Source organism: Rhinopithecus bieti, unplaced genomic scaffold, assembly GCF_001698545.2.
Source record: "Rhinopithecus bieti isolate Rb0 unplaced genomic scaffold, ASM169854v2 scaffold_4746, whole genome shotgun sequence".
Taxonomy (NCBI): domain Eukaryota; kingdom Metazoa; phylum Chordata; class Mammalia; order Primates; family Cercopithecidae; genus Rhinopithecus; species Rhinopithecus bieti.
The window spans coordinates 52,460-75,194 of NW_016804485.1; the positions used below are offsets into that span (position 1 = coordinate 52,460).

At 36.3% G+C, this 22,735-nt stretch overlaps 1 protein-coding gene across 1 annotated transcript in view; it reads right to left on the bottom strand.

Annotated features, from left to right (window-relative positions):
• The window catches only part of LOC108527344 (gephyrin-like), a gene marked incomplete at both ends in the record, with an annotated part of 243,306 nt that overhangs the window by 49,610 nt on the left and 170,961 nt on the right, over positions 1–22,735 (bottom strand). The window contains one exon of the mRNA XM_017868546.1: positions 9,351–9,443. Within this exon, the coding sequence (XP_017724035.1) occupies positions 9,351–9,443 (93 nt within the window). The remainder of the gene's footprint in view (positions 1–9,350; positions 9,444–22,735) is intronic.

Genomic DNA, 22,735 nt, shown 5'->3' on the forward strand with positions numbered 1-22,735 from the left:
TTTTTAAACAGGGCATAAAAACAAACTCCAAAAAGAATAAAGTTAGTCCTACTGAGGAATGTATTCATATGCATTTGAATAAATGCTGATTCAAAAAAGAGTCTAAGAAAGTCCTGAAAGCATGATTTTACTGTCTATACTGATAGTAGACTTATGAGTTCTGGTTTCCAAGGAATCTTTGAATAAGGACAGTGATATGGTTTGGCTGTGTCCCCACCCAAATCTGGTCTTGAATTGTAATTCCCATAATCCCTATGTATGAGAGGGACTCAGCGGGAGGTATTAATAATTTAATCATGGGGCAGTTACCCTCATACTTTTTTCATGGTTCTCATGATAGTGAGTTCTCTTGAGATCTGATGGTTTTATAAGGGGCCTTTCCCACTGTGGCTCTGCACTTCTACTTGCTGCCGCCATGTGAAGAAGGACGTGTTTGCATCAACTTCCACCATGACTGTAAGCTTCCTAAGGCCTACCATACCCTGCTGAATTGTGAGTCAATTAAGCCTTTCTTTTACAAATTATCCAGTCTTGGGTATGTCTTTATTAGTGATGTGAGAACAGATTAATACAGTAAATCTCTCATTTCTATATTTGGTCCCTCCCTAGCCAGTCTGAAAGAAATAAAATAATGTAGGTCTAGTGTATCCATCCTCCTATGTAAAGTGAATTCTCTGTTTTAGCCAGAAAGATTTTATGTTTATATTTCTCTGTGCCTTGCTCAATATTTTCCTTCTTCTTTACTCCTAATATAATGTCTTCCTCTTTCAAAACCTAAATCCCACTCAATTTTAGCTTAAATTCTATAAAAATTTCACTGATTACTCAAACTCGCTTTTAATCTTTCTCTTTGAATAAATCTTTTTGCCTGAATTGGCTGAATATTTCTGGTACCAAGTTTATACTGTCTTGAATTGTCATGTGACTATTTTAGGAGTATATGTACTTCAGCTTTAAGTTGGATAAAGCCCAAGGTGCTTCATAAATATTTGTTACATTGAACAAAGACAATGAATGCTGTTCTTACCAAACAGGAAGGTACTAAGTGTGCCTATGATCTGAAAAAAAAATTCTGCTTTCAGTGGACAATATAAAAATAATTACAAACCCCAGATATACAGTGGGCTATTACTAAAAAGCTATTTTTTCACATATCTGGCTGTTTCAAGACAAGTCCTTATTTTTAAGACATATCTACCAGTTAGGTTTGTAGTTAACAATAGCTATCAGAAACACAATGGTTAGTAGCAAAAGTATTTGGGGCTACCATATCTAATTAGAGATAATAGGTAGTACTGCTAATTAAATGAGGAAGAAAAAGAACGAATACTGAGCATCTACAAAGATGTTAGATCCTTTTACACGCATTTATTGCCATTTACTACTTGAAAAATCTTGGGCAAGTCAATGAATCAATCTGTGTCACAGTTTCTGCATCTTTAAGGCAGAGCTAACAATAAATAGTACCTGCCTTATACATATTTTATTATTTATTTATTTATTTATTTATTTTTTAAGACAGGGTATCACTCTGTCACCCAGGTAGCCCCATCTTTGCTCACTGCAACTTCCGCCTCCTGGGTTCAAGTAATTCTCGTGATTCGGCCTCCTGTGTAGCTGGGACCACAGGCACGCAACAACATGCCTGGCTAATTTTTTTGTATTTTAGTAGACACGAGTTTCACCATGTTGGCCAGGCTGGTCTCAAAATCCTGACCTCAAGTGATCCACTGCCTCGGCCTCCCAAAGGGCTAGGATTATAGGCATGAGCCACCACACCCGGCCTTGTATGGTTGCTTTGAAGACTAAATGAGTTAACATATGCTTAAAAGAGTTCCTTGCACATAGTAATTGCTATATGTGTTAGTTTTTATTATTGACTGTTTATTATTAGAATCGACAATTTTGAGAGGTAGGTAGGCATCAGCTAATTTAGCAGATGAGAAAACAGATTTGAACAGGTCAACTTGCCTTAAGTTTCATAGTTAGTAAGTAGTAGCACTAATATTTAAATTTAGGAATCTGACTCTGTAGTGTAAGCCTTTTCCACTATACCATATTGCATGCCAACATGTTTATACAAAGATATGACATGGGACCTATTTCATAAAATTAGGATGAGCTCCTTAAAATGGGATCAAATATAACCATCAAAGCTGACCATAGAGGAATGGAACATTTTAATAAATTCAGTTTTAAATACTTCAAGTATAAGGGTTTCTAGTATTCTGCTTTATAAGCAGCATAGAAGAATTTTAAGATAGTCAAAATCCTAGTTCAATATGATTAATTTTAGCCTTACCATGTATAACAGATATTTTATTTTACTCAAAACAAAATCAAATTTTCTATCAAAAACAAATGATTAAATATGGTGTTTTTCGCTATGCTTCTGTAGGAGAGTGTTTTCTGACTGTTGAAATGGCCAATATTAACTTTAGGTGAGTTATTAAATGTAAAATCTCACTATCTTTCACAGGAGTAACAAACTGAAAATCATTAACATGTTGTTAGTAACTTAGCTCAATTTTTTCTTCTTCCCAGTGCTTAAACAGTGTTCTTATTTTGAAGCATTACAATATAAGAAAATGACTAATGACTGCATAAAATAATACCTGTCTTATAGTGAGCAAACACTCAAAATTATGACACACATACGTTTCAACAAATTGATTATAAAACAATTTTTATAACTTTCTTTAAATTTGTATTAGAAAACTGACATTTTCATGAAAAAAATCTAATAACCTAAGTGAAAAAAATTTGTATGAAAAGCTTAGATATTTATCTGCCCCAAATGAAAACCTGAAAGTAGATCATCATAAACAGAATATGCCTTCTAAAAAATTCAGAGTCTTTTCCTAGGTCAGGTTTCTTTTACCATTTTGTAGTTATTTTCCCTCTTTCAGCATTGGTCACTTTGTCTTGAGCTCTTCACTTTCCGATAAATGAAACAGTTATAAGGAACCCTTTTAAATAAATATTTCCTTATGTCACAAATTTATTAGTTTCCTGGTATTTTGCTATTCTTCTTTTTGTTTGATTATTTCATAATCATCAATTGATATCAGCATACCTTTTTTAATAGGCATTTCTAAGGATGTCAGTTTAAAAACTAGTTTTCTTGTCAGTTTAAAAGTTATTTTTAAGAGTGAGATTTTACTTAATGTATAACAAATCATTTTATTAATTTTAATAGTACAGAATTCTATCAATTTAGCTTAGAATAAGGATATTTTATTTTTGTTTATTGCTATATTGTCTGTTGAACACATCGCCGGCAATCACACCTTCAACTAAGGCAGAAAAGCATTTTTCTCCTTTGCTCCACTCTAACCAATTAAAACCAACCCTACACTAAGGAAGGAAACCGAACCACTCTATCTCCGCCCATTCTTACCCTACAACGAACCAAACGGTTAACACGTCAGAACAACATTCAAACCAATCGTGAAGTAAAAGACTGACTTCGCTCTGTCCATCCCAACCCAGCCACGGGGATGGACACGGCCTTTTCTGCAACCGCCACTCACACCTGCATGACTACACACTACTGCTCAGAGCTTTACGTAGGCCCTCATACTGAATCTCTGTTCCACACTTCCTCCACAACTCTGCTATTCTTAGCATAGACAAAACACTAAATCAAGTATACGCTTCCGTTCCCAATACAATCCTTCATTTATACGACCTAGACATCTTCACAATGTCCAAACTAATTTTTCACCCACAAATTATCTACTCCTCCTTTTGATTTTTTCACCCTTAACAATGTAAATCTATTCTCCTAGCTCCTCCCCCCTGCGCACATGCAAAAAAACACACGAGTGAACAGGCCGTGGACTTGCTTGTGGCCACCCATCTGCCCCCCCCCTTCTTCCATGTGAAAGCTCGTGTCACCCACCTTTGAGTTGCAACTTCAGTACCCAAGCATGGCACCTGCAACCCACATATTGAGGATTCAAAAACAAAAGCTTCGCACGACCGCGATGAGTCAAGTGCGATGAGACTTCATCCGCTATGCTAGGTTTTATTTAACTCTTACTTGATCAAATATCATGATATTTAGCCCATACAAACTCTTAACACCTTCATATAGCCTTTAGTGCCTCTAAACAAGTACTGAAAGCTTATCTTTGTGCCTTTCTAAACCTACTCTTAGCCAGTTCTAATTTACTATATTATCAAACACTTTTAAAATAAGTATAGAGATATTCTTTTGTTAATATTTCTTAATCTTTTAGCTCTTCTAGAATTTATGCATTTATGTCTAAAGGGCCCTCACTTCACCTTGCTTATATGTCTATAACTAAACTTTTATTTTTTAAGAATGATAAAAGATCCTTTATGTAATAATACCTTTTTTGGACATACATTGCTTTGAAGTAATAATGGGACATAAAGGGATAATACTTTGTATAGAAATGAGTTTTACGATCTGTGGAACTTTATAATTACTAATATTTCACTAGTCACAATGAATTATCCAACCTTTATCAGATCAGAAAAAAATGCAATCTGGCCAGGCACGGTGGTTCATGCCTGTAATCTCAGCACTTGGGGAGGCTCAAGTGGGCAGATCACTTGAGGTCAGCAGTTTGAGACCATCCTGGCCAATGTGGTGAAACCCTGTCTCTACTAAAAATATAAAAATTAGCTGGGCTTGGTGGTGCATGTCTGTAATTCCAGCTACTCAGGAGGCTGAGACACGAGAATTGCTTGAACCTGGAAGGTGGAGGTTGCAGTGAGCTGAGATCATGCCACTGCACTCCAGCCTGGGTGACAGAGTGAGACTCTGTCTCAAAAAAAAAAAAAAAAGAAAAGAAAAAAAGCAAGCAATCTATTATTAAAACCAATTTTATTATCAAAACACAATTCTAAAAGTTGATGAGTGAGAATTGTCATGATTTTATATGTAAGTTTTGATAGCATCTCATATTTAGAGGCAGGCAGAAGGCTAGAAGGCATGCAAGTATCAGATGAACCATATTCTATGACGCAGGGCCTAAAAATATTAACAAATTCATAATTTAGGAAAATCAATTCTGATAGCCCTATTCCTATAAAATATATAAAAAAGAAGATAAATTTTACTATACTTGATATTCTACTCTCATTTTTAATAGACCTAGAGGGAAATCTGTTGATTAAATTTTTCATTTTGTCTAGAGTTCATACCCATTGACAAAATCTTTGGATTTTTTTTTTCATTCATCGTATTCATCATTTTCATCCTTCATTTTTTTTTCTTACAACACACACATCCCACAAACAATTTTCCTTTGTGCTTTACAGATTAAGTTAATTACTGACAATTATCGACTATAAAACATTAGGATTTTAAGGGAGAAGTTTTACATTGTTTTACTTTTATCAAATTAGTATTTGTGCTTTCTACCAATAACTTCTGACCTCATTAAAAAATATTTGCAATCCTGATGTATATAATATAGGTAAATGTGTCTAGAAACAGCTTCTTCTTTTTAGATACAACTATCAAAACAGACAAGCTACTATGTAATTCAGGTACAGAATTATACTTCTAAATTCCTATCTGATACGTCAATATTATATGTTAGATATTATAAGAACTGCAACTACTCTAGGGTGTAAAGTAAAAGGAAAATTAGTAGAATTACTTTTTAGTAGGCCTATATTGATTTTATGTTTGCTTATTTATTATTTATTTTATTGGTATTATTTAATAGCTTATGAGTGCTACAAACTTTTGCCATATTCATATCATATGTATTTATATATACATATAAAATATGAAGTGAACCTATTAAAGATCAAGTTATTCACAATCAGGTAAATTGCTTCTTTTCAAAAATAGATATTAGAGAAGACATATTTATGTATATTTTAAATCCATTTAAGAAATCCCTAATATAATTTTACCTATGTAGCTGCTATAGGTATATATGAATATAAGAGCACCTCAATAGTTTTCAAATAACTGAAAAACTTTAAGAATAAAATACTGCTCAATTTCTGAATAATGAAATATACAATACCATGGAAACAGACACTTGTGAACTAGTAGTACCAAAAAAGAAAAGAGAGAAAACCCAGATACTAGAACAGCAGAAATTCAAGATTTGTGATTTATATAATATAGAGATGGAAGAGATCAAATATGAAGCTTACCCTATCAAAATTAAGACATAAGTTAATAAGATTCTAAAGATTTCATGGACATACCTTAAATCAAGTAAAAGGCTATAGTTGCCTATTTGGTATTACATACAAAAAACAAAAACTATCAAATGTGTCCATTTGGTAGTTACATAAGTTACATAGCAACAAATAAAAAAATTTAACTCTTATAAATTAACTCTTACATAAAATACCAGGAATAGTTCTCATTGAACAGTCACAGCCACCTTGGTAAATAGGTGCTTTTATTTCCCTTGCTTTATAAAAAACTAAGGCAAAGAGTGGTTAAATGACTAGTCTCAATAGAGGTATAGGAGAAAAATACATTTGGTCTTTGTTCTTGATTCCTGACTTATTATAGAACTCATAAAACCCTTGGGAATTTCCTGAGTGATAGGAGTAGAGAGTGCCTTTTGTTATTCCTAACAAACCCTCTGCACCCCCCTCCCGCCCCCCCCTCCTTTTTTTGAGACAGGATCTCCCTCTGTCACCCAGGCTGGAGTGCAATAGTGTGACCTCTGCTCGCCACAACCTCTACTCTCAGGTTCAAGTGATTCTCATGCCTCAGCTACCGGAGTAGCTGGGATTACAGGTGTGTGCCACCACACCTGGCTAATTCTTTGTGTTTTTAGTAAAGACGTGGTCTCCACTTTGTTGGCCAGGCTTGTTTTGAACTCCTGGCCTGAACTGATCCACCCGGCTGGGCCTCTCAAAGTGCTGGGATTACAGGCGTGAGCCCCTGTGCCAGGACCAAACCTCTTCAGATCACACCTGAGTTTATGCTAATGAGATTACTTAGGGTGCCTGCCTAGATAGCCTCAGGATGGGGCTGGTCTGGTCATTGGACAGTCTAAGTTGTTAGAGCATTGGAATTTTCAGTTCCACCCACTGAGGGTGGGGTTAGAGATTGAGCTCCATAAAATCTCTTGAACAATGGGATTCAGAGAGCTTCCAGAGTGATGAACTCATCAAGGTGCTGGAGGGGTGCTAAATACTGAGAGGGGGTGGAACCTCCTTGCCCCTATACGTTGCCCTGTGCATCTCTTGCATTTGGCTATTCCTAAATTGTATCCTTTATAGTAAACTGGTAAGCATAAGTAAAGTGTTTCCAGGAGTTTTTGGACCTATTCTAGCAAATTAGTGAATCTGAAAATGGGGGGTTATGGGAACCAGCTGACTTTGTAGTCAAGTAGGACAGAATTTTGAGTAGCCTGGGGATCTGGTACTTGCCACTGGCATGTGACGTGAAGGCAATCTTGTGGACTGAGCCCTTAAATCTGCGGAGTCCAGTACTAATTCCTGGTAGGTAGTGTCAGAACTTAATTGAAATAAAAAGAAGGACATCTGATATCTGTTGAAGTTGAAGAATTGGCTGGTTCGAGTAAAAAAACCCACATGGCATCAGAAGTGTGAGTAAAAACACTCCATCTATGGTCACCTTGTTGATAAGTAGCAGAGCCAGAATTCAAAGGTTTGAATTTTCAGCCTAGCATTTTGTATTAACTGGAAGCCCCATAGGATACAAAACATTTTGTGATGTAAATTATTTCCCCACAATGAATTATCCAAGGAATTAAAAATAATACTGTTATTTGGTTATGAATGAATTTTCTGGTGAAATTTTTTCTATTGTTCTGTTATGAAAAAATATGAAAATATCAAACCATCACACAAAAAATAGGCATATGTAAATCCAAAGTGATTTACTAAAACACTTAAGACAGCACCCAAACTCCAAAAATCCATATCTTAACGTAAGTAGTCAATGTTCTTACAAAGAAACAAAACATAAGCACACCTCTGCAGGAGATGGCTTCCTTCCCAATTGTACTTTTTCAGTTAGTCATAGCATAAAAGAAATGTAAAACTTGGCCAAAGAACCATTAACTATAGAAGCCAGAAGCTAAATAAATTGTGTAAGGATGACTTCATTTATGCAGTTGAAGTTAACCTCTCAATACAACTTGATTTTGATTGTTTTGAAAACCAAAACTATTTTATTTAAAACCCTAATTATAATAATATCAAAAGTTTATGTACCATGGTTTTTATATAGAGGAATAGAAAAAAAAAATACTTCTTAAAATTGCATTTTCATATAGTAGAGCAGCAGTTCTCAAAGTCTGAAAGTATGGTCTATGGTCCAAGAACAACAACATCTACATCACCTGGGGCCTTGTTAGAAATACAGATTCTCAAGACCCATTGCAGCTTTACTGAATCAGAAACTAGGGGTGGGGGGTCAAGCAATTTGTGTTTTAATAAGTCCTCTAGTTGATTTTGATGCAGGCTAAAGTTTGAAAATCACTGTACTATTATAAGAAGGCCAGTAATTATTTAATAGATGCAGAGCAAAAGTATCTTGTGGTATGTTAATAAGGTAATAGATACAATAGTGTACTGATTTGAAATAGAAAGACATAGTAAATATTAAGTTGAAATTGATCCAAGAAACACATTTGGTTGGGGGTTTGAGGACGTAAAGGAAACTGTCACAAGTGGTAATGTAATTTTATGTACGGCTCTGAGGTGACAACTGTGGTTTATGGTTTCCTTAAAGAAAAAATACACCCCCCTTCCATATTAGTTAATAGTGCTTATTCTTCATTCTTTCCCTAATTTTTCTTTCTATATATAAACAAGTTGAAGATGATTCTTGTGTTCTTAAGCCTAGATATTAATTCTACTTTTGGGCTCATTAAATTCTGCATTTAAATGCTGTTCACATTTAGAATTGTGGAAAATATATCCCTTTTCAACAAAAGTATTGTAAAATCAGTATATTCTATTGCAGTCATCTTAGTGTAATTTTAGACAAATGACAAGGGTACCTAAAGAAAAGTATTATATTGACAAAGCACATCAGACCAGATGCCATGCTAACCATCAGAATTCTGCTATCACTTCCTTTGAAAATGTGCCTAAAATTAGGCTGACATCAAGCAAATGACAGATTACCTCTGGATCAGTTTAATCGTCCTCATATTGTATCATTTCTAGTTTAAGCCCAAAGAAAAAAAGTCAAGAAACATTTTTCACAATTCATCCACAGCAAAATTTTCACATTATTAGAACTACAAGTTATTTGTTATGCCTAGCAAAGTTATAAAAATAATATAAATATAGTAAAAAGGATTTAAAAAAACATGATTAGTTTAATCCTTGAATATGAAAAGGCATGTACATCTCACCTCTGGAGTGACATCTCGTGGTGCAAACCCTGTTCCTCCAGTTGTTAATATCAAATTAAGTTCCTTTTCATCACACCAATCTATCAGGGTTTCCTGAAAGAAAATAATAGTATAGTCATGTGCAGAAGAACTTGCCCGCTTGCTCAAAACATCCCAGTCCTCGGACACTTTATATTCAGCGAGGAAACACAGATTCTTTTCAACAGTCAGTAAGAAAATTTTTAAGCACAATTCATGGAACAGTTTCACTCTTGATCAAAAGGCACTGAAATTTTGAGTACTTATTTTATTAATTATAGAAAATGAGGATGCAAGTATCACATTCTTGAAAGTAAATAAAACATAAGAAAAACCATAAATAAAGAGCTTATAATTAATGGCATCTGAAGTTCTTTTAGCCATTCAAAAGACACTACTATGACAGTTATAGAGATTAGAATTACATGTCATAAAATTCTGGAGCTGGCAGGCTCTTTAGCAGATGTGCCTCTTTATTTTCTAATGAGCAACTGAAGTACAATGTGCTTAAATAATTTACAAAGTTACACACCTAGTTTGTAACAAAGTGAACTAGGATCTCTATCTGCTGACTTCTCCTATTCTTGCTAATTCTATCAACCCATCCTACATTTTAGCCATTTGCTAAAAAGGGCAATTAAGTGTCATATACTTGCATTGGTATTATATTGTTTCATCACGTTTTTACAATTCAGAGTCAAAATTTAAAATATAATTCATCATTTAATTGCCAATAACTCGTGTGAAATACAAATAGCAGGCTGATACTGAGATATACAATACAGTGCCCTCAGTTCTCAAATTCATCAGTGACACAAAATGTAGGATGATTATTTAGAATAAATCCAAGACCTAAAAAATGATTTTTTTCCCTTTCTTTGCAGATTTGTGTTTTATTCTGATATCATAGAAATGCAGAGCTCAGAGCTCCAAATAAAGGAAACTTTTCTGTGCAATGATTAATGAATGGCAACAAACTATTTTTTAAAAACATAAATTGTAGATAACTGAGAGCCCATCTAAAGAATTTTGATCCCTGATATAGTTGTAATTTTGTTCTGAGAAAGTCCCTCAAAAATCAATGATTATTGTAATAAAGGTGCTTATAAAGTGGTTTCATAAACCAAAGTTAAAACTTCAATTGTCTGTGCTTCATTTTAAAAGGAGAAAAGCTTAAATACTCACTCTTGTAAATAGCTCTCTATTCTTTCCGGTATATATATATATATATATATATATAACAGCTGGGAGCAGTGACTCATGCCTGTAATCCCAGCACTTTGGGAGGTCGAGGCGGGTGGATCACGTAAGGTCAGGAGTTCGAGATCAGCCTGGCCAACATGGTGAAACCCCGTCTCTACTAAAAACACAAAAATTGGCCAGGCATGGTGGAGCACGCCTGTACTTCCAGCTACTCAGGAGACTGAGGCAAGAGAATCACTTGAATCTGGGAGGCAGAGGTTGCAGTAAGCTGAGATCGCGTCACTGAACTCCAGCCTGAGTGACAGAGTGAGACTCTCTCTCAGGAAAACATTAAACAAAAAACAAAACCACGGTTGATACCACAACTCAGCAATGTGTAGATTAACCGTCTTTGTTTTCCGACTGATGTATCCTAGAACACCTTAGATCTCTTTGTAACATTCCTAAGTACTTCCATTATGGAAGTGAAATGCCTGTGCCACAGTTTTCTCACCTCTGATGGCAATCCATTTATATCAGATCTTGATAAAAAGTGATATGAAATCCAAGTTGCATCAACAAAATATCTAAACACCAAAATGTTTATATCAAATACCAACTTTCAGTATTAATATTAAGAGGGTATTCAAACTTTCAAATTTTAAGATGCTAATAAAGATAGTAAAAATGGTCCCTTTATACTGAAGAATGCTCCTGTTTTGCCTCAGGTAATACTTCCTTATAAGATAATTCATCTGTCGACTAAGTAAAAATTTATGAAGTATCTACCATGTATTAAGTGTTAAAAGTTAAAAATAAGAGGAACACTGACTCAGATTTCAAAGAGCTAATAGTCAAGTAATGGTTCTCAACCTTGAGTGCACAATGGAATTAACTGCGGAAATTAAAAAATACTTGGGTCTCACCTCTTTGGTATAGCTTGGGCACTGGGATTTTTAAAAGCTTCCCAGGTAATTCTAAAATGTAGCCAGCAACTGAAAACTACTAGTCTAAGAAGACAATCTGTTCAATTACTTAAGGGTAAATTTCACAGATAGTTGGGTAGGCCCACAAAGAATTCACACAGTTTAAAATCAGTTTTTGGCCGGGCACGGTGGCTCACGCCTGTAATCCCAGCACTTTGGGAGGCCGAGGTGGGTGGATCACAAGGTCAGGAGTTCGAGGCTAGCCAGGCCAAGATGGTGAAACCCTGTCTCTACTAAAAATACAAAAATTAGCCAGGCATGGTGGCAGGTGCCTGTAATCCCAGCTACTTGGGAGGCTGAGGCAAGAGAATCGCTTGAACCAGGGAGGCAGAGGTTGCAGTGAGCCGAGAATGTGCCACTGTACTCTAGCCTGGGTGACAAAGCAAGATTCCATCTCAAAACAAACAAACAAAAATCAGTTTTACCACAGTAATATTACTAAAGTTTTTCTATTTCCAGGATGGATAACCGATAACACTTAATGTATAGATTTGTTTCACTTGAATAACATTTGTTATCTTGAGAGCAGTTAATAATCTATTCAAGCATTTGGGAGGTAATATTTTGTTGGCCAAAGTAGCTAATGTTATGTATGGCAGATTTCATGTGAGCAAAAGTTTTAGTAAGGCTTTTAGATTTTAAGACAAAATAGAAATCCTATAATTCAGTCACTTGTTTTTCAAAACAAAAGAATTCTTCCTCACCCACCAGTATAGAATTCCAGTTTTCCAGGGCCGTAGCTGTCATGCATCTGATTCATTAATTCATTTAACAAGAAAATATTTCAGGGCAAACTTTTATTCAGGTACTTCCTTAGAGAACAGCAATGCAAAAAGATAAATAAGGCAGTGTCTCTAGTCTCAAGGATTCAGTCAAGTGGAGGAGCTCTTTGTCTATAGTTTTCTAGAATCTTGTTACTAAAAGTATGATCTGAGAACTGACACCAGTGGTGTTATGGAATTAGAAATACACAATTTGAAGTTCCATACAAGATCTACTGAATCAGAAGGTGCATTTTAAGAAAGATACCTCAAGGTGATGTATGTATACATATTAAACTGAACTATGTGCCACATTAGATACTGAGTGTTTTTTCTATCATGTTAAAAAAGCAGTTTATCTTAGCTATTTACTGTACCAATTTATTAAATTTATCTCAGTAATTTATCTTAGCTTACTTAGAAAGCAATTTATCTTGCCATATTTGTTTCTGTACCTGTTAGATCCACTGTATTCTGAGAAAACTTTAATATTCAGCTGCCTATACCAAATAAGGGGTCATTGAAGATTTTTTTCATGAAAGCAACTTACGAAAAATCCCTCTGCATCTGTTGCAAAAGTGAGGCTGAGGACATTGTTTATTTTAGTGATTAACTTTTCCTTATGTGGAGAATATGTCTTTAAAAAATTATTGCCTTGCATTTCTAGTATTCCATTCCATTCATCTTCAGTAGAACAAAGGTGTATCACAAAATCCCCCTCTTAATATCTCATAAAATCAACATAAAAGAGGAAAAACCTCCACAAGCAACAATCAAATAAGCAAATGACAGAGCTTCGTAAGTCTCAAAAGTTGGATGGTTAAGGACAGAAACAAAAGATCTTTGAGACTCATAATTCATCATTGTGAGGCTCCTAATGCTACTCTGGACTCCACAGAGGTCATAATGGTGAATTCTCGAAATCTTACAAATTCTCATGAATACCTCTAAATTTACAGAGATACAAACTAAAAGAGACTCCATATCTTTTTCTTATTGTAAGCAGCTTCCATAAGAAACATGCAATGGAGGGCTGATCACATTCAAGATGAAGGTTCTAGAAACGAATGCACACTGAATTGAAAAACTAATCTTAAACTTGATGACACTCCCCACATAATCATGAGCTAAACCCTTATCTAGGAAGAAAAATTCTAGCACTGGACATTAATAAAATTTCAGAAGAGCAGAGTATTCCAACAAAGACTATATGTTGTCTCTGGTCTTGCTTCCCCTATTTTTTTTTCTGTACAAGTTCCAGATCTGATACAGTCTGGGCTTTTTGTTTTTCTTCCTACATCTCTGCAATAAGTTTGAAATAAGCACTAATTTGAGGATGGGATATTGTTTTATCAGTTTTTTTTTTTCTGAAAAATCATATAATAAACAGAAATTTGAAGGAGAGGGTAGGTGGGAAGAAAGGTAATAGTGCAAATACCCTTATCTTTCATAGCAAGATTCAACCAATCGTGTCTAAGGTTTAAAATATAGTTAACATTTGACTGTAACCTATTAATGATTTTCCTATTTTTTAAAATTTAGAGGGATTTCAGCATATATCTCTTATAATAAAAAAGTTATTTCAAAGTCAATAGGCTCTTTTACTCAGTTCCCTTTTCTTCTGTTTAAATGCAAATAGATGCTACTATATATTAGCTTCAGAAAATCATCCTAATTGTTTATATAGCTATGTCTTTCACTCATTTAAATATCCATACATTCTTCTAGCTACATAATAGTCATTGAAGGATGATGGAATGTTTTATAAACAATGTTAATATTGATTACTCTTGGGTAGTTAAATTTGAAGTATATTTTATTTTTTTACAAACCTTTTTTACATTTTTGCCTTGTTTGAATTCTTTGTCATTTGTATGCTCATTCAAAAATAAAGGGATTTCAATAGCCAACGTGGTCCTAAGGAAAAAAACAAAGCTGGAGGTATCCTGCTACTTGACTTCAAACTATACTATAGGGCTACAGTAACCAAAATAGCATGGTATTGGTACAAAAAGACACTGGACCAATGGAACAGAATAGAGAACCCTGAAATAAGACCACACACCTACAACTGTCTGATCTTTGACAAACCTGACAAAAACAAGCAATAGGGACAGAATAGAGAACCCAGAAATAAGACGACACACCTACAACTCTCTGATCTTTGACAAATGTGACAAAAACAAGCAACAACCTATTCAATAAAAGGTTCTGGGAGAACTGGTTAGCCATATGCAGAAAATTGAAACTGGACCCCTTCCTTACATCATATACAAAAATTAACTTAAAATGGATTAAAGACTTAAATATAAAACCCAAAACTATAAACACCCTGGAAGACAACCTAGGCAATACCATTTAGGACATAGGCATGGGCAAAGAATTCATGACAGAGACACTAAAAGCAATTGCAACAAAAGCAAAAATTGACAAGTGGGATTTAATTAAACTAAAGAGCTTCTGTACAGCAAAAGAAACTATCGAAAAAGTAAACAGACAACCTACAGAATGGGAAATAATTTTTTGCCCACTATGCATCTGACAAAGGTCTGATATCCAGCATTTGCAAGGAACTTAAATAAATTTACAAGAAAAAAATCATAAAAAAGTGGGAAAAGGACATGAACAGACACTTCTCAAAAGAAGATATACATGTGTCCCATAAGAATATGAACAAAAGCTCAACATCATTGATTAGCAAAATGCAAATCAAAACAACGAGATATCATCTCATGCAAGTCAGAATGACTATTACTAAAAAGTCAAATAATAACAGATGCTGGTAAGGTTGTGGAGAAAAAGGGACACTTTTACACTGTTGGTGGGAGTGTAAATTAGTTCAACTATTATGGAAGACAGTGTCGCGATTCCTCAAAGACCTACAGACAGAAATACCATTCGACTCAGAAATCCCATTACTGAGTATATACCCAAATGATTGTAAATCATTATATTATAAAGACTCATGCATATGTACATTCATTTCAGCACTATTCACAATAGCAAAGACATGGAAACAACCAAAATGCCCATCAATGACAGACTGGATAAAGAAAATGTGGTACCCATATACCGTGCAATACTATGCAGCCACAGAAAACAATGAGATCATGTTCTTTGCAGGGACACGGATGGAGCTACATCCCATTATCCTTAGCAAACTAATGCAGGAACAGAAAACCAAATACCACATGTTCTGACTTAGAAGTGAAAGCTAAATGATGAGAACACATGGGGGAACAACACACACTGGGACATGTTGAAGAGTGGAGGGTGAGAGGAGGGAAAGAAGCAGGAAATATAACTAATGGGTACTAGGCTTAATACCTGGTGATGAAATAATCTGTACAACCAACCCTCATGACATATGTTTACCTGTGTAACAAACTTACACATTCTACACATGTACCCCTAAACTTCAATTTAAAGTTAAAAAAAAGAGGGATTATAAACATTTATTCATTCTTCATTCTGATACTTAGTGCTCATGGTCAATAAGTTTAGAGACAAATTTTATACTTAATAATTACACATATACTACTGTGGTAAATTAAATACGGTTATACAGTCATTGTAAATCCTCCTGTCAGGAGGTGGGGTCTATTTCCACAACCCTTGCCAACTGGGCTGGATTTCTGACTTGATTTGATCAATGGAATGGGGCAATAAGTTATGGTGTGGCAGTTCTGAAGCCTAGGTCTCAAAAGGTTTTCATTCTTCTGTCTTCACTCTTTGGTAAACTTCTACTACCATGTCAGGAAGGCTGGGCTGGAAAATGGAATGATGGGTGACCATTTGGAGAGAAGGGTCTAGTGGAATAGGCAGCACCAAGGTCCCACGCATCTGAGTGAGGCTTAGATTCTTCAGACCCAACTGAGCTGACATTATTTCAGCTACATGAGTGACCTTAGACTCATGTGGCTGAAATAATGAGACCAGAAGAAGATATTCCCACTCAAAAAGCCCAGACTTGTGAAAAATAACAAATCACTATGTGTTAAAGCCACCAAATTTTGTGATGGTTTTAATGTAACAATACAATATAAAACAACTACTTTCACAGTTAACATTTTGGCATCCTCTTCTTTTTCTGACTATTTCCAATTTGTATTTCATTAATGATAAGTTTATCTTTTATAAAAAGCTTCAGAATAGTTCTAAAGGTAAGCTTGATGTGTTATATTTAAACAAATTGGCAGAAAGTCTTAAGAATATGGTTATATGTTAATTTTCAGTTTAAGAAACATGCAAATACCTAGTATGTGCAACGAATATGCCTAGAATGTGCCATAAATATATATATATATACACACATACAAACACACATATGTATTATTTTAAAAACCATGACAAATGTGCTTGATGTTACAGACGTCAGAGATATGAACAAATTAATATAACATAATAGATTAGTGTATTATGGTGTTATTAGAGATGGTATACTTAAGAAAACTGTTTCAGAAATACATGTATTTATAAACAGATGTTTTCTTTACATTTACATTATTTAACAATAATAAAAAACATCATTATAGAAATTTTTAGCAAAATTACTTTTGCCAAAGACTAAACAACTCATCAAAGAGAAAGACAGGGACAGTAATAGAGCTAAGAGAGAGTAAGTTTACTAAGTCATCATTCTTTGTATCTATCTGGAACCTTATACTCATCCATAATAATAGACTTTTTTTTGGTCTCAATCTCTTTGAGTTCAGCTTTGATTTTGGTTATTTCTTGTCTTCCGCTAGCTTTGGGATTTGTTTGGTCTTGGTTCTCTAGTTCTTTTAGTTGTGATGTTAGATTGTTAACTGGAGATCTTTCTAACTTTTTGATGTGGGCATTTAGTGCTATAAATTTCCCTCTTTTTTTTTTTTTTTTTTTTTATTTTGAGACAGAGTCTTGCTCTGTCACCCACACTGGAGTGCAGTGGTGCGATCTTGGCTCACTGCAAGCTCTGCCTCCCAGGTTCACGCCATTCTCCTGCCTCATCCTCCCGAGTAGCTGGGACTACAGGCACCTGCCACCACGTCCGCCTAATTTTTGTTGTATTTTTAGTAGACACGGGGTTTCACCGTCTTAGCCAGGATACTCTCGATCTCCTGACCTGTGATCGCCTGCCTCGGCCTCCCAAAGTGCTGGGATTACAGGCGTGAGCCACCGTGCCTGGCCTAAATTTCCCTCTTAACACTGCCTTATCTGTGTCTCAGAGATTCTGGTATGTTGTATTTTTGTTCTCATTAGTTTCAAAGAACTTAGTGATTTTTGCCTTAATTTCATTATTTACCAAACAGTCATTCAGGAGCAGGTTATTCAGTTTCCACGCAATTGTACGGTTGTGAGTAAATTTCTCCATCTTGATTTCTAATTTGATTGCACTATGGTCCTAGAGATTGTTTGTTATGATTTCAGTTCTTTTGTATTTCCTCAAGAGTGTTTTACTTCTGATGATGTGATCAATGTTAGGGTATATGCCATGTGACAATAAGAAGAACACTGTTGTGTGGAGAGTTCTTTGGATATCTATCAGGTCCATTTGACTCAGGGCTGAGTTCAGGACCTGAATATTTGTTAATTTTCTTTCTCAGTGATCTGTCTAATATTGTCAGTGGGGTGTTAAAGACTTCCACTATTAATGTGTGGGAGTCTAAGTGTTTTTGAAGGTCCCTAAGAACCTGCTTTATGAATGTGGGTGCTCCTGTGTTGGTGCATATATATTTAGGAGACTTAGATCTTCTTGTTGATTTGAACCTTTTACCATTACGTAATGCCCTTCTTTGTCTTTTATAACCTTTGTTGGTTTAAAGTCTCTTTTGTCAGAAAGGAGAACTGCAACCCTTATCTTTTTCTGTTTTCCATTTGCTTGGTAGATTTGTTTCCATCCCTTTATTTTGAACGAATGTGTGCCATTGTATGTGAGATGGGTCTCTTGAGGACAGCGTATCAATGGGTCTTGGTTCTTTATCCAGCTTGCCACTCTGTGTTTTTAATTGGGGCATTTAGCCCATTTACATTTAAGGTTAGTATTGATATGTGTGGATTTGATCCTGTCATCATGATGTTAGCTGGTTACTTTGCAGACATATGTGGTTGCTTTGTAGTGTCACTGATCCGTGCACTTCAATGTGTTTTTGTAGTGGCTGTTAATGGTCTTTCCTTTCCACATTTAGTGCTTCCTTCAGGAACTCTTATAAGGTAGGTCTGGTAGTAACAAATTTCCTTAGCATTTGCTTGTCTGAAAAGGATCTTGCTTCTCCTTTGCTTATAAAGTTTAGTTTGGGCAGATATGAAATTCTGGGTTGGAATTCCTTTTAAAAATACTGAATACTGGGCCCCAGTCTTTTCTAGCTTGTAGGGTTTCAGCTGAGACGTCTGCTGTTAGTTGGATGGGCTTCACTTTGGAGGTGACCTGACCTTTCACTCTAGCTGCCTTTAACATGTTTTCTTTCATTTTTACTTGGGAGAATCTGATGGTTACCTGTCTTGGGGATGATCTTCATGTGAAGTATCTTACTGGAGTTCTCTGCATTTCCTGAATTTGAATGTTGGCCTCTCTAGCTAGGTTGGGGAAGTTCTCATGGATGATACCTGAAACATGTTTTCCAAGTTGGTTTCATTATCCCCATCTCTTTCAGAGACACCAATCAGTTGCAGATTCAATCTCTTTACATAATCCTATATTTCTTGGAAGTTTTGTTCATTCCTTTTCATGCCTTTTTTTCCTTTCTATCCTTGTCTGCCTGTTTTATTTCAGAAAGCCAGCCTTTAAGCTCTGAGATTCTTTCCTCAGCTTGGTCTGTTCTGCTATTAATAATTGTGATTGCATTATGAACTTCCTGCAGTGTGTTTTTCAGCTCTATCAGGTTGGTTATGTTCTTTTCCGTACTGGCTATTTTGTCTGTCAACTCCTGCCATGTTTTATCATGATTTTTACCTTCTTTACACTGGGTTTCAACATACTCCTGTAGCTCAATGATCTTCATTTCTACCCATATTCTGAATTCTATTTCTATCATTTCAGCCATCTGAGCCTTGTTCTGAACCCTTGCTGGAGAGACGGTGTGGTCATCTGGAAGAAAGAAGGCACTCTAGCTTTTTGAGTTTTCAGCATTCTTGCACTGATTCTTTCTCACTTTTGTGGGCTTATCTATCTTCAATCTTTGAGGTTGCTGACCTTTGGATATTTTTTCTTTTATCCTATTTGATAACCTTGAGGGTTTGATTATGGTATAAGATGGATTCATCTGACTGGAAGAATCCAATCTTGTTTTTGGAATATTTTTGGAGGCCAATGCTCAGCTCCCAACTCCTGGACTGTGTGCTCTAACTCTGGGATATTTGCATTGGGCCCCAATTTTGACCTCTTTGAGGTAGAGTCCATTGTGCTGGGGGTTCTGAGGTGCAGCATCTGCAGAAGAGTGCTAACAGATGCAGGGGTGCCTGCCTCCCTACAGGTGTTCACCATAGTGGTGGAGGTCACACAGCTGTTGGGGGATAGGGGGCCCCTACTGGAGACTGTGCTGTTGCAATGGAGGTAGTGTTGGCTTGAGGGCGGGGTGCTGGCCAGCACAGATCTGGGTGCCTTCTCTGTGACCCTCAAATGAGTGACTGTTCAGGGTGTGGGATGATCCACAGTTCTTTGTGCAATGTTAGTACAAGGGCTGGGTGCTGACAGGAGTGAGACTTGCCAGCTCTGTGCTTGCCAAGGGTGTCTGCAATGATGGTCAGTGAGGGAAGGGGCAGACTGTGCTCCTCTGTGCTGGCTGGGCAGGTAAAGCAAAAGCCACCTGTGCAGACATGCATCAGCAAACTGATGTGGGGAGTACCATGGGTCTGAGAAGGCTGCACAGGCTGGGGAGGGAGTATGCAGGCTGGTGCGTGGCCATAGGGATGCCTCGTTGAAGCTCTCTACCGGTCAGGCATGGTCCATCAGTGCTGAAGTTATGGCGTGGGCACCCAGGGACCTCAACACTACCCTGCCAGCAGGCATGGCCAGGCTAGGGCCCCAGGATATGCCAGCAGACCAAGGGGTGCTCAGGTCAGACCAGCCCTGTCTGCTGTGCAAGACTGCCCTTGACAGATAAGGTCCAACAGTTCCCCTAGGACTAAAGTTACTTAGGGGAGCAAGCCAAGTCTAGGGGGATGGCTGTCCCTGGCCATGCTCCACTACAGTTACTTCTGCACCAAACCCTCTGGGCTCCACATCAGCTGGCTTGCTGCCCTTAAGATTTCTCTAAGTAACTCTCCCTGCCACCTCATGTGTCTGTGGTGGTTGAGGGGTCCCCTCTTGCTGGGGTTCCAGAGGCCCATGGTGAGAGTGGGTTGCTCCTTTCCAGTTCAACTCACCCATGCTTCTGGAGTTGTTGTAGTTCAAAAATGAGTCCTGGTGCACAGAAGCCTATGCAGCATTCCCAGCTTTCTCTTCCTTTAGTCCAGCTTCTGTGTCTTCTCTCAGTCCACTCTTGATGCCTTCCCTGTAAAGATCTGTTAAAAGCATGCCTGTTGTCTCAGTACATCCGTGGGAGCTGTTCCACTTGTCTGTGTCTAGTCGGCCATCTTGCCCTTGCCCCTGCAAACCATTCTTTTAGTGTTTTTTGTTGTCATTTGTTTGAATTCAATTATAAAATAATTATAAAAGATAATGAGTTTATAATAGGCACTATTAGCAAAACATACACAAAAAATTAAATGTTGTATAAATACTTGATTAGAAATGGTACTTTTCTCTAACATTATAACTTTGACTTCAGTAAAAAAAATTATATAAAGGAATCAGACTGTCAGTAAGGGTAGTTTATAGAACTCTTAAACTAGCTATTCTACTATCTACTACTAAATTGATACTGTATAACCTATAAAAAATGCTAAGCTAAAACACTGAATTATCTTTAGTGCAGTTTCTCTCCTGTAGTCAAAAATAATTTTCCAGAGTAAAATCTGGAATATTTTCTAATTTTCCTTTTATTCTACATATAATTTCAACATGCACGGATACATTAATATGTTCCAACAGTAAACAATGGTTGAGGTGTTCCCTCAACACTCCCTCCCCAGCCTGTGCAGCTTTCCCAGACCTGTGGCACTCCCCACATCACTTTGCTGATGCACTCTGCACAGGTGGCTTTTGCTTTACTTGCCCAGCCAGCACACAGGAGCACAGTAGGTCCTCCTCCCTTGCTGACCACCATACACAAATAAGTAGGAATAAATTTTGTTGGTCTGAAAGCAGTTCAAACTGCTTTATAGAGCTGGATTAGATAGTTTTATTTCATGATGCTATATGTTTACTAAATGATTTCACTGGCTCAGGTGGTGCCTTAAATTTAAAGAAGATACCCTTAAACACTTTTCAGCTACTTTATTTTTCACTTCTTAGATTTCTATTTGGTTCTTTTTCATAGTTTCTATTTTTTTTTTTTTTTCTGCTAAGATTTCCTATCTCTTAATTCATTACAAGCCTATGTTCCTTTACTACTGGATTATGATTATAGAAGCTGCTTTAGAATTTTTGTCTGTTAATTCCAATAGGTAGGTCATCTTGGGGTTAGTCTCAATTGATTATCTTTTCTCTCAAGAATAGGTCATGTTTACTTGTTTCTTTGTAAAATAATTTCAGACTATATGCTGGACACTGAATGATATGTTGAATAGACACTGGATTTTGTTATATTATTGATTTTTTAAAATTTTAGTAAGCAATGATTTAGGCAGATCTAACTGCAAACTCTGCTAAGCAGGGGATGGCAATTCAAATTTCAGTTCAATCGCTTTAGCCCTAGTTGTGCTGTTTGTAGTCCACCCAGCTCATTCATGGCTCAGAGGTCAGCCAGAAATACAGGGAGTTTATATACAGAATTTCAGGCTCCCCTCTTTGGTTCTCTCCTTTCTAGGATTTCCCTTTTTACTTTAATGCAGCTATAGTTTCCCCAAACTGTTCTTGTAGCCAATAAGTCAGCAGGTTTTAGCTGCCAATTAGACCAGACTGGGGCCTACTCTCAGGCTAAAAGTTATAAGTATGGGATAATCAACCAGTGCCTTCTTCCAAATGGTAGAATCTGCCTACTTTATAGATCACTCTCCAGTGCTTTCAGATAGTTATTGTTTGTTTGTTTGGTTTAGAGTTTATATTAGTTATTTGTGATACAGATAGGAGCTCTAATAGGAGCCATTCAACTATACTGGAATGAAGCTTACTCTCAAAGTAGCTTAAACACCTATTATTTTATTTGTCAATACAATGTAGTACCAACTCCATGAGTCTGGCATTTCAAGCCATTTTACTCACTGCTCTAGAATATGCAATATGCAAAAAACGGATGACTATGTGTAAGAGATTTAATTAAATGTATCATCTGTTATACAATTGTAAACTAGGTTATAGAAATGACAGTTGGTGAAAAATAAATTTTCTATATTTTAACCTGTTCATATATATATATAT